Source organism: Panicum virgatum, chromosome 6K (assembly GCF_016808335.1).
Source record: "Panicum virgatum strain AP13 chromosome 6K, P.virgatum_v5, whole genome shotgun sequence".
Classification (NCBI taxonomy): domain Eukaryota; kingdom Viridiplantae; phylum Streptophyta; class Magnoliopsida; order Poales; family Poaceae; genus Panicum; species Panicum virgatum.
Window position 1 is genome coordinate 10,053,010 of NC_053141.1, and position 15,293 is coordinate 10,068,302.

The following is a 15,293-nucleotide window of genomic DNA, read 5'->3' on the forward strand; positions in this document are numbered from 1 at the left end:
ATTTGAACCACTCCCATCCTGTAAATAGACAAACTATTCAGTTTAGTACTAGAATGGTTAGAAATAATTATACCAAACAGGTAGCATTTGTGACAAAATACATGTATGTAACACCCGGATACTCCGGCCATTGGCCCGGATACTCCGGGCGTGGAGTTTCTATTTCCACAATTTGGTCATCTGGACCCCACAATCATTTAAATAGAAAAATATCACTCTCTCTCTCCCTCACTCTCACTCTCTCCCATTACCTCTCTCTCCCTCACCTCCCCCACGAGCTCTCCCTCTCCCCTAAGCTCTAGATTCCGAAATCTTTCATTTCAACTTGATTCCAAGGCCAAGGGAGATTCACTCGGTGTGGGGGATCGTCTTCTACAAGTATTCCACCTTGGGGCGACATCGTTTTCGAGTTTTCTTGCAAGAGGAACTAGCTCAAGGTACTAGAAGCTAGGGCTCGCCGATTTGGTTGTTTTAGGATGTTCTAGGTGATTTCCTTTGGTCAATCATCTCTATATGCATCCTTCAACTAGGATTCAAGAGGGTTTCAAATTTGCTGGGGTGGTTTTGCCAAAAATCAAGATTTTAGTTTTTGGGGCGAAAATGCTGTCAAGCCCGGAGACTCCGGGTATAAGCCCGGATACTCCGGGTTTTGAACACTCCGGGCGAAACTCCGGGTATAAGTCCGGATACTCCGGGTTTGGGATACTCCGGGGGAAACTCCGGGTATATGCCCCGAAACTCCAGACTTCGGAGTCCGGATACTCCGGATGTGAATCCGGATATTCCGGGTTTTATTAGAACTGTTGGATGTAGAATTGGGTAAATTTGGGGTAAATTTGTAGTGTTTCTACTTGGGCATTTCAAAGATTGTTATTGCATATCGTATTTACATACATTCTCATGTCATGTGCATACGTGTAGACGCCGCCGCCGAAGGAGTCGTATATGAAGTGATCGCGGAGGTGAAAAGCACCCGGAGCAAGTCCAACCGGGGGTTTGCAAGGATCCTGCCCAAGGCCCGTCTGCCCCTAGCTCTGAGCAGCAGCCCGAAGGCAAGCCCCGGTGCACATCCTATTAATTTAAATTATGACACCTAGATATGTATTTATTACTTGTGCATTATGTTTAGGAGTTGTTTGAAACCCTAGTTGCATGAACCCTAGGTTCCCTTGAGTTGTACTAGTATGTATAGGACGATAGAAATGCTATGCTAGATAGGGTTCGGTAGAAGTCGAGTAATTCTTGGTTACTCGCGAGATATAGGATAGTTTATATTTCCAGATATGAGTTACTAAATATGGATGAAAGTCTTGGAATGAAAGAAAGAATAGAATCTGAGACCGGGCGGGAGAGGTGTAGTTCCACCTGTGTCGGTTAAGGACCGAGCCGTTGTTGGCCCTGCTGATCATGTTTGAACTGTACTAACCGCATGCCGGGAGTAGGAGGTAGTCGAAACCGGTAAGGCTAGTACTGCCTCGCTTCGAAAGTACAGAACTTCATCACCACCCCTTAGGGCGAGTTGAGTAGTCGCGGAGAAACGGGATGCATATGTTTACTTTTGGTGGTCTCTCGTTGAGCTCGGCTGACTATATGAATGTGGGGTGGTTCTGTAGTTCGAGGCGGGGAGGGGAAGGGTTGGTGCATGAGGTCCGACGGGGCATACGCGTGCCGTGTTGGTTAGGTCCACCTTGCAAGGTTAAATCGAATCGATTCGCCGTTAGTCGCTCTCGGATATGAGCACCTTGGTCACTGCGTCGCAGCGTAGTGTTGTGATCGAAAAATGGTTATATCCATATTGATGAACATATGAATTATTATTTATTGTTCCACTATGTTTGCTCTAGATTTGGTTATGCAAATATTAGACTACGTTAATTTATATAGAACTTGGGCTAAAATAAGGAAAGTGAGGAATTACCTTAGCCGCTGTTTTCTGCAAAATAACCACCAGCCAAAAGCCTTGCATGTCTAGATATGTGGGCTAAGTTATACCCACTGGTCGGGTAAGCCTTACTGAATATTAGTATACTCAGGGTTTGTTGCCACCATTATTTCAGGACACGCAGACGTAGACTTCTGTCCCTGCTGCGTCAAGTTCATCCGCCAGGATGCAGAGGGATGGGAGGTTGTGGAGCCAGACATTTAATTTGGGATCTCCCTAGGGCACACTTTTGGTAGTTGTAGGTCCCTTTCCTCTAGTTGAACCCGGACTTCAGAAATGCAAAGTTTGTAAATTATGTATTTATTCAAACTTGGTTTGTAAAACTTAAGGTAAAGTCTTATGTATATTTGTTGTATTTTCAAATATGTGTCGTGCTTATACCATCTGCACCCACCTTCGCGTGGGACTATCGGTGATGTTTTGATCGGGACGTGGGTTGAGAAAGGATCGCCAAATTAAGCCGTTAAGCTAATGAGTCCGATGTGTTCAAATGACGGTCATTACGCTTAATTAGAGTTTTAATTTGGCGGTTCCGTCACAATGTATCACAAGTCTACCAACAGACCATGGGTTTATTGGAAGAAAGAAAAGAATCGGTGACACACACATAATTAATGGTAGACAACAAGGCTCAAGCACTCTATGCATCTGGCAATGGCAGCACTTCTTTTATCAACCATCATCATGATTCGTTCCAGTGTCGTGATGAATGCAGAGATTTTCTCATGCTAAGCTTTCACATTAATGATAAAATCACCATATAAACCAAAGGTGCAGTATTATAATCAAGAACCTGATCTCACCTTTTATATTATAAGGCATGCATGCTTCCCCATCAACTCTATTAGAATTCTGAACCCATAAGGACCCATATAAAAGATTCATCCATGACACTTATGTTCGAGTTCTTGGTTCAAAGAGATAGATCAGATCATAGATTCCAGCAAAATTAAATTATAGCAAAAAAATTGCACTGCACAAAGATGTGGTCAATGATGAATGGCTTCTACTCCATACTACCCCATAAGCTCCTTGGCTTCCGCCCTATACCCTGCATGTGCCCATCCATGGGTTATCACTTCACTCTCCCAATTGTCCAACCTCCAAGGCAGCAGTGCCCTCCCTCAAGTCATGCCGGAGATGCATTGGCAGTGCATCTGTACCAACACAAGTGGAGGCTCACGGCAAGGTCGGCCTCTGTTTTTCATTGCAGCAAACGTGGGGATTTGTTTTTCATTGGCAGTACATTATATCATCAAGTTCTTGATCTCGGCGTCTTCTCACGATCATCCATCTACCTAAGGGTATCCCTAGGTGGACGTGATGGTAAAACACTGACACCGCGGTAAAGATTTATGTTGTAGTGCAAAGGCTCAAGCACTCTATGCATCTGGCAATGGAAGCACTTCTTTTATCAACCATCATCATGATTGGTTCCATTGTCGTGATGAATGCAGAGATTTTCCCATGCTAAGCTTTCGCATTAATGATAAATTCACCATATAAACCAAAGGTGCAGTATTATAACCAAGAATCTGATCTCACCTTTTATATTATAAAGCATGCATACTTCCCCATCAACTCTATTAGAATTCTGAACCCATAAGGACCCATATAAAAGATTCATGGATGACACTTGTGTTTGAGTTCTTGGTTCAAAGAGATGGATCAGATCATAGATTCCAGTAAAAAAAAATTATTGCAAAAAAAAATTGCACTACACAAAGATGTGGTCAATGATGAATGGCTTCTACTCCATACCTGACAAACCCCATAAGCTCCTTGGCTCCCGCCCTACGTACCCTGCATGTGCCCATCCATGGGTTATACTTCACTCTCCCAATTGTCCAACCTCCAAGGCAGCAGTGCCCTCCCTCAAGTCATGCCGGAGATGCATTGGCAGTGCATCCGTACCAACACGTGGAGGCTCATGGCAAGGTCGGCCTCTGTTTTTCATTGTAGCAAACGTGGGGATTTGTCAATCATCCTCTGAATTAGTACTTTTTTTACTATCTGATAAAGTAAACATCATTTAGTCTTGAGGAAGCATATTCAAGGTTAACTAAGGCAAGGCATCAGCATTTTCACGACTCATCACAGAAACTTCTAAAATCATTCATTCATTTAGCATATGTAGAAAAAAGTTGACTTATCTGTTGCAGGCCATCTGGTGGTGTGCATCTTTAGAAGCCTAGACCTGGAACACCACCATAGCCCACAGCTGCAGATTGATCGCAAGCAAGCTACAGAAGCAGTCACTGCATGACAGCGTGACAGCTCCAAATTCTCACATACTAAAACTGCAACAAATTCCTCATGATTAGAGCACCAACTCCAATTCTTCAGCAAGACTAATATTCATAATATCAAGGACATCAAAAAAATTGTCAGACTGCACACTGAAAGGCAATATTGGCATATAACTATAATCTTGTCGGCTGCTCATCCTCCACCCCAGCGCCACCTGCTTGCCACTTTCTTGTCCCAAAGAAATAAGAAAGCATCTATCATTAACCAAATGCAGGACTACTGGAACATACAGACAATAAATTTGACAACTCCTTATCCAAAAAAAAATATTTGACAACTCATGACTTGCATAGAACATCGAAGTGAATGGCAGGTGCAGATGATTGAAGAAATGAGATGCATATTGCTTATACTTTAAAGAGATAATTTTTGAACACATGCTACAGAAGTTGATACAGAGTCTCCTACAGGTTACTAATCAGTTGTGGAGCAATTTGTATCCAGTACATGCTGTTTGTCACAACTTTGGTGGTCGCATCTAGTTGCATGCCCCTTACACGCAAAAATACAAAAAGCAAAGATAACAATATGGTGGTATTCCATTCATCAAGCAAGGCATAACGTGCGCTTGCTTGCCGCTGCTTCGATCGATTCGGAAATGTGTAGCAAGCATCGTATTTGCTTTACCTTCTGACCTTTTCCTTTTTGATGAGGTCCACCATCGTCTATAAATGATGCCGGAACCTGTCCCCTTGCGTTTTACGTACTCAACGGCAAAGAGCTAGCTAAAGACCCAAAGCACCACCTGCAGATTGAGAGGTTATTCGTGGAGTTGCAACACGTTACCCATCACACACCTCGACTCTTGTGGGGAACAACTGATCATATGGCTGGCCGGTATGATGTTGATGACTCTGGGTGGCTGGAAGTGATGGTTATCAATGGCTACGCCGTGTTCCTGGGGTACCTGCTGATGGGCGTAAGGGCGTTGGGCGTCTTGATAGTAACGTGGACCACTGTCGTCCTGCTCGGTGGCTTCGTCTCTGACCTTCAGAACAAGGACTTTTGGTGTCTCACAGCAATTACGCTCATCCAAACTGCTGGGTTAGTCTCCTCAACATATACATATTTCTTCATGCATCTTGATAAGTTAATTTGTAACACATACTACCTACTAGAGGTTACACATGTTTTCAAGAATTTTATGGCTGGGTTCTGATGATTTCTTCAACTAGTCTACCAACCCGTGTGCTCCTGCACGGGCATAATTTTGTGAGACATTTACATCAGAAATTCATGGAAAAACATTATAGATAGGAATTAATTTTGTTGCTCCTATTGTTATATGCACAACGAGTGGTAATCAAAATCAGATGAAAATTTCGAAGATTGTCGTAACCAGCATTGCGTTAACTTCATATGATGTTTACATGGAGGCATTAAACTGCCAAAGATTATACAGCTGAACAATAACTACAGAATACAGCTGCCAACCAAATTTTCAAAGACTTTATACTTCAGTCACAAACTGAAAAGCTAAAGGCGTCACAGGAAAAAGAAAGTCACATAATTCTTTGTATTGCATAACAATATGTTCAGAATTGAAAATTAACCTATCAGAATTCCCCTTCATAGAGAATATTATAACTCATGAATTATAACATACAATTTGGTAGGCTCCAGATAATGGATTTTTTAGTACACAAATTAATTTAAAACTTTACGGCGCGGACAAATAGTTCAATCATTTGATCGAACATGTAGCAGGTATACAATGACAGAATGGGGCTTACGTGGATGAGCAACGGGAACTCGAGGATGGGTCCTGCCACAGAAGAATAAATATATGTTAGAACATAAATCAACAACGCTAAGTAATAATATACCAAAACAGAAAGTGTTGTAGGTAGACAAAAATAGGAGAGCAGTAGCAAGATTATACAAGTTTTGTGCTATTTGATGGAGTCCCAGATAGGCATGTACTGAATGCAGCTGCCAGAACCACACGAGCCGTAGCAGGCAGCAAGCAGCTCACAAGTACACTGAAACAGTAATAACTTTCAATTTGCCTGCTAAAAAATAAAACAAACTTATAATCCCCAGATTCAATAAAATGTGCCGAATTATTATCTGGCTACCAGATTAGTGAGTAGTCACTCTAGAAAAAGGATGTTAATGATATCTACCGACCATCCAAATAAGTTTGATATCAGAAATAATCAAGCCAAATAAAAAATTCACTCCAACACATGCACCATGTTCACACAAAGGGAATACGATGCTAGCCACAATGATAGAAGAAAGAACACTTGGCTTCCTGCTAGCACTCGCCATACCACCACTGCCAACATTTGGCTTACGCCACTCTGTAAGGAACATGGCTTCATTAGACCATTGCTTGTGATTTTGATGATTGTGTGACAATATAATTAATAGAACTAACAAGTTTGTGATATCATATTTGTAGAATTTTTAGGTTCCTTGAATATAATTTGATGTGTCCTCCGCCGGCGAGATATGTCCAATTCACCGTTGAGATGCTTTGAAACTCTTGTCCATCCAACCATGAGCAGCTTTAGTTGCAGAAGCTTCAAGTCCCCGGTTACCCACGAGTACTTCTCACAATGGGGATAAAGAGATTTTTTGGCATCTTCAACAAATTGCTTGTATTTACGCAGATCAGCTTCTGTCATCTCATCTTTCCCCTTTACATCACGGATCATGTCTTCAACATTGTCGACCAAGACATCAAATTGGTCGTCATTGCACTCCAAAAAGCACTCCTCATTGATGCCATCATAAGCTTGACTGTCATCACCATTGCCTTGTTCCCCATCTGATGACCATCTTCCATGTGGATGCGCCCTTCTTGATGATCGGCGATCCATTCCCCCCTTTCATTAGGTCCTTCCTCTCCGTGCTTATTCCAACAAGTGTAATTTGGTGCAAATCCACGAACGATCAAATGCGCATATAACACTTCAAAGTCATAGTATTTCTTGTCATTTCTGCAATCGAGGCACGGACACTGGATTGTTGTTTTAGGTCTCGCTTCCATGTCGGCCCTCGCAATCTCTATGAAAGACTTCAAACCCCTCAAGTACTGCGAACAGCAATAGCTAGGAAGGCCCATCCAACTTTTAAACTCCATCTACATCCACTAAAACACAAGATTTCAAGAATCAATTGAAGATCGAGGAGGGGAGGAGGAGAAGGAGAGAGAATGGGGGAGAAAAGAGAAGGGAGATCGAGTGGAATAATTTGGAGCTCTAACCTTGCACGACCACAAAATTGCCGCCGCCGCCGCAACCTCTGCCCAAGATCGAGGGCAGCTGCCTGCCCGAGCGACGGTTGCTAGAGGAGAAATACTAGGTCAACATCAATTGTGACATGCATACACATAGGTGACGAACTATACACGTAATGTGTTACCTTTCAAAGACCATAGGTTAAGCGCGTCACAAGACGCGGTGACACGCAAAGTAAAGGCCGTCATCTTTGCTGCTTAGATCCTAGCCCGTTACCTTTGTATAGACTATAGGTGACGGGCTAAGAATGTAGCGCGCCACCTGTAGCATAGGTGACTTGCAATGTTAAGCCCCGTCACCTATACTCTCTCAAAGGTGACGGGTCACGTTTCTATTGAGGCCTAGCGAGGCCCCAAACTGGTCGAAGGTGACGCACAGAGATGAAGCCCATCACCTTTACTTGAGGGGTGACGGGCGATAACTGCAAGTCATCTTTATGTGCATCACTATAGGTCGTTTCTTACATAGTGGAGGCCAACGGATAGTTTCGGCCTGTGAGTGACAAGTTAAACCAATGGTCTATCACCGAATGAACCGACGCCCTTGCAGAATGTTAGAGTGCACAGTGGAAACCGGCCCGACCCACTATACCCACGAGTCGGCGCCCTACCAGGCCTAGGGTCCACCGGAACCTAACCAACCAAGGCGTCGGGCATAACTCAACCCAAAAGACTAGCCTGATTGGTGAGGACCGCCCCACCTTATATGTTGGGCTCCCCCACCATCAATTTCTGATGTGAGACTAAATATAACAATCTCCCCCATTACACATTGGGTCCAACTCTTCCATCACATACAACTCATGCGATCTCCCGGAAGAAGTTCTTCAGGCCCCAAGTCCAACTCTCCGGCCACACACAATCCGTGCGGCCTTCCGGAGACGTTCAGGGGCTCCCCCGTCACCATGTGACCTCAGAATTTATTCAAGAATTTTCAATCACTTGTTAGAGTGCACAACAAAAACCAGCTCGACCCGCCATACTCACGAGCCGACGCCCTATCAGGCCTAGGGTCCACTGGAGCCCAACCAGCCAAGGCATCGAGCCTAACTCAACCTAAAAGTCTAGCCAGATGAGTGAGGACTGGCCCACCTTATATGTTGTGCTCCCCCACCATCAATTTTCGATGTGAGACTAAATATAACATAGAAAGCGCCCAACGGCTACAAATGGCTACCTCGAGTTTGTGAGCTATATATATGCCATCCCCAGACCATTTTGGAGTTGCTGGAGTCTCTACAAGTCACACCCACACCCAAGAATGTCTCCAAGCCATCCAAGCGCTTAGTGATCAAATCTTTAGTCCTTAGCGCACCTTTAAGGGTGTTAGTGCTTGGTTAGCTCTTGTGAGATTGAGAGAGCAAGGTGTTGTGCTTTGTGCTATGGTTCTAGAGTAAACCAACATTGTATCTTGGTGCGCCAGCCTCCTTGGAGTTTTGATGGCTCGCGAGCACGTCTTCGACCCTCCGGTTTGGTGTGGAGAGACATCGATGACTTTGTGCAGGGGACGTGAAGACTCCATCCTTTGTGGAGTAGCTCCTTAGTGGAAAACAGGATCAAGGTGACCATCGTGATTTGGTGTACCCAGAAGAGACTTGATTGCCGGGAATGATACTCTTAGTGAGTGCTTCAATAACGTGGAGTAGGAAGGGCTTTGTGCCTAACTGAACCACGGGATAAATCTCACATCAAGAGTTTGCTTTCTCAAATCCCTGTTTAAGCTCGCATTTCGTATTGCAACTTGTTTGCCTTTACTTTCTTAGAGTAGTATCTTGCAAGGATTAGTTATAGGTTATAAAACTCTTTTGGGATGAGGGTTTCACATTAGAAAAGCCGTAGTTGATCATATAGATAGTATGCAATAGTTTAATTTTATGTGCAAACTAGTTGTAGTCTTAGGTAAAAGTTTTAGATTGTCTAATTCATCCCCTCCCTCTCTTAGGCTACGAGAACCCGATCACTTTCACACTCGCCCCCATACGAGAACCCGATCACTTTCACACTCGCCCCCCACGAAGCACGCGTGTACTGCGCCCCAGCTGCCGGCCTGGTCAACCGGAATCCTCTGCGTGCGTGGCCCTGGCCCTACGGCCGATATTCGCAGCGCCTCCGATCTGTGTGGGCTCCTGCTGCCGCTGGACACCGACGCAATGCCGCCGTTTAACCCCAACGCATGGCCACCGCTTGCCTTGCGATATAGGGTCAGACCGACGGCTGGGTGTCGTCTCATCTCGAGGTGCCACTGATGTACTCCCTCCATTCACTTTTGATAGCAATATTTCAAAAACTCAAATGTTCAAAAATGATAGCTATATTTGCTATTGGCATGGGCTGTGGCAATAAATAGTACTAGTAACAAGGAGTTCTTAGTTAAAATATTGGAGGACCAACAAAAAAAGTCTATATTGCATTTATTAGTGATAAGCACACTTAGTGCCCTTGGTCATTGTGCCATATGAAAATATATCAATCAAAACTGAATAGAGGGAGTATATACCTACCGAAAAAGCGAAAGGGGAAACCCTTTGGCGTGCGCCTCGAGCTCTGATCCAATCCGCCTGATGAGCGGAGCGGCATTGACCTCGCTGGCACTTGGCCCCGCTCCCACGGCTGCATCATCGCCGAAATCGCCGCCAGACGTTGCGGGCAGAGGTTTGTGGTCGTAGCTGTAGAGGCCTGTTAGAGCATCCCTAAGAGTTTCTAATATTTTTCCCGAAAATTTGTTGGTTGCCAACTCCCCAAAAAATGAGAAGTTGTTGCCCCCACAAGAATAATTCCACGAGAAAACTCCGCGGGGGAGGGCGATCGGAAGGGGAGAAGTGGTGCGTATTTTTACGCACAAGGGAGGTTAATTTGTCAATTGTTATGAGATGGGGAACTTTTGGAGAGTGTTTTTTTTTTCTCTTTTTTTCAAAAAAACAAGGATGGGGAACAGTGATTGGAAATTGTTGGAGATGCTCTTATTAGGTGGGGATTTAATAATACACCCAAAGACTACTTTTAGAGCTTGTAATTTAGGCAAATATAAGAAATTCAAGGGGTAAGTTGAAACAACACTATTCTTTGGCAGCAAAGTCTGGTAATATCCTACAAGATACATTTTTTCTTGTTCAGCCGAACCAAATATAGACATTCCAGTCCCTTTTAGGAAAGGAACCACATAATTGAATTTTTATTTTGGTGGAAGGCAGGTAAAGTGAGTTTTTATAGGCATTATATTTACATCAATTATTGTAACTGCAATATAATGTGCGCGATTAATAGATTTTGGGCTAGTTTTAATTGTTATGTTTACAGTCAGGTGCACATACATCCCTATAGATCAGTAAATTCGCATTTCACTGATATTGTTACTTGTGATGCAACAGGGTCTTCAATTTCCTTTTAAAGGAAAAGTTAAGGGACGTGTTGAATTTTTTGCTTGGTTTGTCGGCTGCTATGCTTGCGACGTTCGGCGACGAAGAACGAGAACCTCAAACGAAAAACCAAGTGATAGCATTTATTCTATTGGTGATTGAAGCACTTGTGCTCATTATCATATTATGTCCTCTTGGGGTTCTCTACCTGCTAGGCTTGTATATCTCCGCTGGAGTTTCATTGTGGCGTCTGATAGAGCCCGACTTCAGTAACACAGGGGGTGCCAATCAGAAGGCAGCTCTGCAAGTCCTCTACAGCTTAGCAGTGGCACAATGCGTGCTCTTCGGTTACAAGACCATATATGCTCTTGGGGCAAGAAATAGGCTCGCCAAAATAGCAGCAACAGGGCTTGGCACGGTGGACGAGGAGCTAGTTGCAGAGTACCTAGAGGAGACCGTAGCAGGGTGCGAGAAGGAACCGTCGTTCGCGAGAGGAAGGAACCTTGTCACGCATGCCGTGGACTTGATGGAAGCTAAGTCAAATGAGAGTTTCATTGCTGGGATAAGGGTTCTGAACTGGACAATCAAGGATCAATTCTCGGAGCCCGAGAATGGTCGTAAGGTGCTAGCGAAACAACTGCTGACTAGATTGGATTCCTGGAGCCACATGATGCAGAGACTGCTAGAGGCAGTGGGTCCTAGGAGCCCATATAGCAGAGAGGTCAGGGAGCATGTGCTGAGCATAATGGATTTTGTTGTCCGTGGCATCCATTTGGAGCAGTTCCCACGGGCGATCGAGTGCATGTCTTCCATGCTTGAGGAGTCTAATCAGCAGCTAGACAGCAGATATGGTGATAACAGACTCAAGGACTATGAGAGAGTCGAGCTGCTTGAGGGATACGAGCGAGACTACCTAACAGATGAGCCTGATTGGAAAGATTCTCCTGACATCTTCGTGAGAAGTCTAATACAGTGGCTGGTCCAATGCCTTTTGTGCAAAAGAGAAGCAACGAAAAGCGAGAGAAAGGAGATTATTAGGCGGCCAGTCACGGGCTTCGACGCGCTGCTTACGGAGGCCGTGAGCATCATCCACCAGCTCGCAGCTGACGAGGGTAACCGAGGGATTATGAGCAGAGACACCGTCCTACAACGCAAGATTGCCATGGCGCCTCTTAGACTCCACAGGGACAATCACGATGCGTGCAGCTTATCTCAGAGGTCAGAGCTCAAGATGGTAGAGAAATGCTGGGCACTCACGGGATCGCTCGTGGCTACTACTGCTGCTGCTGCTAATAGAAGTGGAGAAACAATAATACAAGTGGATGTGGCAGAGGGGGAGGGAGAGGGCCGCCTCCTGTCCATGGTTGGGAATGCGATCATCAACAGTGTCAAAAGTATTTTTGACTGCCTCGACTGCCGAGCGACGCAGAAAAAGCAAGCCATACAAATTCTCCTACATCTTTCTTTGGATATGTCCTCTATCATGGACGGTGAAAGCAGGAAAAGAAGACTCACCTGGGTACTGCTACTTATCTCTCAATTTGATTATGATGACTCCGAGGGCTGGATGGTTTCCGGTTTCACATATGGGAATAATAAGAGCATGCTGCCTGACGTATCTAGCATCCAGAATTTAGCAGGTGAAAAGCTGTCGGACATGCTTCGGGAGAAGCACGAGCTACCTTCAGAAGAAAGTATGACTGAGTTACAATCAATTCGTCTTGCTCTCGGAGACATCGCAAGTGCATTTTCCGATGACGATGAAGAAATTTCAGTCAGAACACATGCAGCAATAATCTTGGAGGGTCTATGTGCTGCTGCTCCACGCTTGTGGTCCCATACTAGTAACGCCTACATGGAAGCCAGGAGAATGTTTGTCGGTGTGATTCCAAAGGTAAACTACCTATGCCAACTTGAAATTCTGAAACTAGTTTCTTATGCTTCACTAACATCACCTATCTATCGCCCTTTATTTTGAGACTGAATACTGTCGAATGTCGATGTTGCAGGTGGTCAATGAAATACTAATTCGTTGTGCGTCACAAGCACAGCCTGCTCATGACGTTGAAGAAGGTGATGTCTCAAAGGATGCCTATACGGACAATGAACGACTCCGGAAATCCTTGGTATCCTTGTGCCGGAATATGGGGCACTTTGCGGAGTTTGAGAAGACTGCATCTAAGATATGTGAGGAACAAGGGAAGTCTCTCAAGTATTTCGAATCACTCTTAGTTTGAATACACATTCACCGTACCTGCAGTGTTCTGTTTATTATGTTGATCCAAGTCCTCACAGAAAACTGCGTATCATATGACGATGTGTGGTGTGTCTTGTATGGCCTTGAATAATTGAACACAACAAGTGTCCTGTGTTGTCGGTGAGGCCATGTGTAATGCATTACATCAAATATCTCCAGGTCCTAAGACTGTATTTGCCTGTGAGGCCTTATATCAATAAAAGTATAATTCATAACTCTGATAATTCCTATTACATTATAGATGAGGAAGTGCTCAAAATCTAGTTTGTTTTACATCATAGGTGAACAAGAGAGGACTTGTATGTATCCTTGGCCATATATTTCCAGAAATAAAGATTCAAAAGAAAAAAACCAGATCGTCAGAGCCACTCACAAGTAACCCTTAGCCATGAGCTTGGGGGACAACCAAGGGTGCCATAGTAGAGCTTTAGCAGAGCAGAGCGTGCACGAGGAAGAAGAAGATGGAGAATATCCTCTCCTACTCTCCTAGGATGATCCCATCTCACTTCTCCATCAAGCAAACACCTTCAAAAGTGGGCTCGCCCCCATCCCATCTCACTTTATCCCACCATACAGAATTGCAGACACTACATGCTAAGTTCTATAGTTGCCTCTGTTTGTCGTATCGGGTTTCTTAAAGACAGGTTCCTCCTCCGCGCATGGGAGGATTTCACGCGTCCTGCAGTCATGCGCAGCACGCCACGTCGCCCCCGCTGACGCTCACAGTCGCAGCTGCTCCGAGCGGTGGGAACTGGGAAGCCTCCCCTGCCTGCAGCATGGGTCCAGCACCGGCACAGCAAGCTGCGCAGTTCTCTCTCATGGCCGTGGTCATGCAGAATAGAAAGAATCATGCTAACTGACCAGTGGACCGGAGACTTAGTTGCCCCGCTGTCAGTCACTGTGGGTGAAAGAGCAGAAAACATGTGCTTGAGAAAAAAAGGAAGAGAAGAGACCGGTGGTAGATAGGGGGGTTTTTATTGATAGTACGTGGGTGGGTGATGAGGCTTCAAACTAAAAAAATCTATATTTTGCAAATCAGTTATCCAAATCAAGTTTTGATTACACCATAATGATCTCTGCATTGAGTTCTTCGAAACTAGATCACACTTGCCTACATTTTAAAAATATTTAGATATTTTTCTAGAACACTTTTCTTTATTCTTATAACATTTAATTTTGTTTTTTCAATATTTTTGTTTTATATTCACAACAATGACTCTTATGATGACCATTTCTCCTTAGAAAAAATATTTTTGGAATAATAATTTATGTTCTCAAATAGTTTTTTATCTTCAATTTAGATAGCATGTGCACCCAGTCGAGTGGTGGGCTGGTCTTCTACATTAACGAGGGTTGTAGACGCCTACGCTATGTATAGATGCCCCCGGTGGATAGTTCATAGGGTCATGGAGTCTCTCGGTAGGCAGTGCCCGTCATTGGATTCTCCTCTGGTGCACCGGAGCGTTCTATCTCGTGGAACAGAGCACCGACGGCGCAGCACGGCGTAACTCCCGTATGCGTTTTTGTTCCATCCCGCCCTTGCTATATATAGCGTACTTATAGGTAGGCAGCTTAGCGCATACCTAATAAACCTTTGCTCATGGATCAGGCATTCATTCCAAATCAGTTGCCTACACATATGGAAACGAAAGATAAGTAGGCAACTTCTGAACACACATAACTAGATTCATGCAGTCCAACAAGATAATTATGATTAAGAGTGTTTAGGAATCTTATAATACTAGCTATCAATACTGACCATTAAATGTAATATATTACTTGACAAAATTTGCACATGTCATTTAGTCAGTAGTGCAAATGTTATTGAGATATTTGCATGAAACATTGTTATAAATGTATCATTTATAACGTTTACTTTAATATTTTAGTATTTCTTCAATTACAACATACTTACTTTTGAACACAATAAAAGAAAGTTGTGGATAGGGCGCGCGAAGGCGCGCGTTATGTTCTAGTGAACTCAACCGCAACTGAACTCATATGCTTCTGAACTAAGCTTTGCTCTGTTCTCCATCTACCTCTTGTGGCGTTTTTTTATATTTTTCAAAATCGTTTTTTATAGAAATATATTTTCGGTTTCATAATTTACAGTTTTGTACCCCTACCGCCCGGCTGAGGGGCGGCCGGCCCCCTGCCGCCCCGCTGCCGGGCGGTAGGGAC

At 44.1% G+C, this 15,293-nt stretch overlaps 1 protein-coding gene across 1 annotated transcript; it reads left to right on the plus strand.

The window, feature by feature from the left end:
• The first annotated feature begins 4,972 nt into the window (after positions 1-4,972).
• On the plus strand, positions 4,973-13,209 carry LOC120711664. The gene is made up of 3 exons (XM_039997258.1): positions 4,973-5,296; positions 10,868-12,749; positions 12,865-13,209. The coding sequence occupies exons 1-3, from the start codon at positions 5,079-5,081 to the stop codon at positions 13,090-13,092; spliced, it is 2,328 nt and encodes a 775-aa protein (XP_039853192.1). The 5' UTR covers positions 4,973-5,078; the 3' UTR covers positions 13,093-13,209.
• Positions 13,210-15,293: the final 2,084 nt, after the last annotated feature.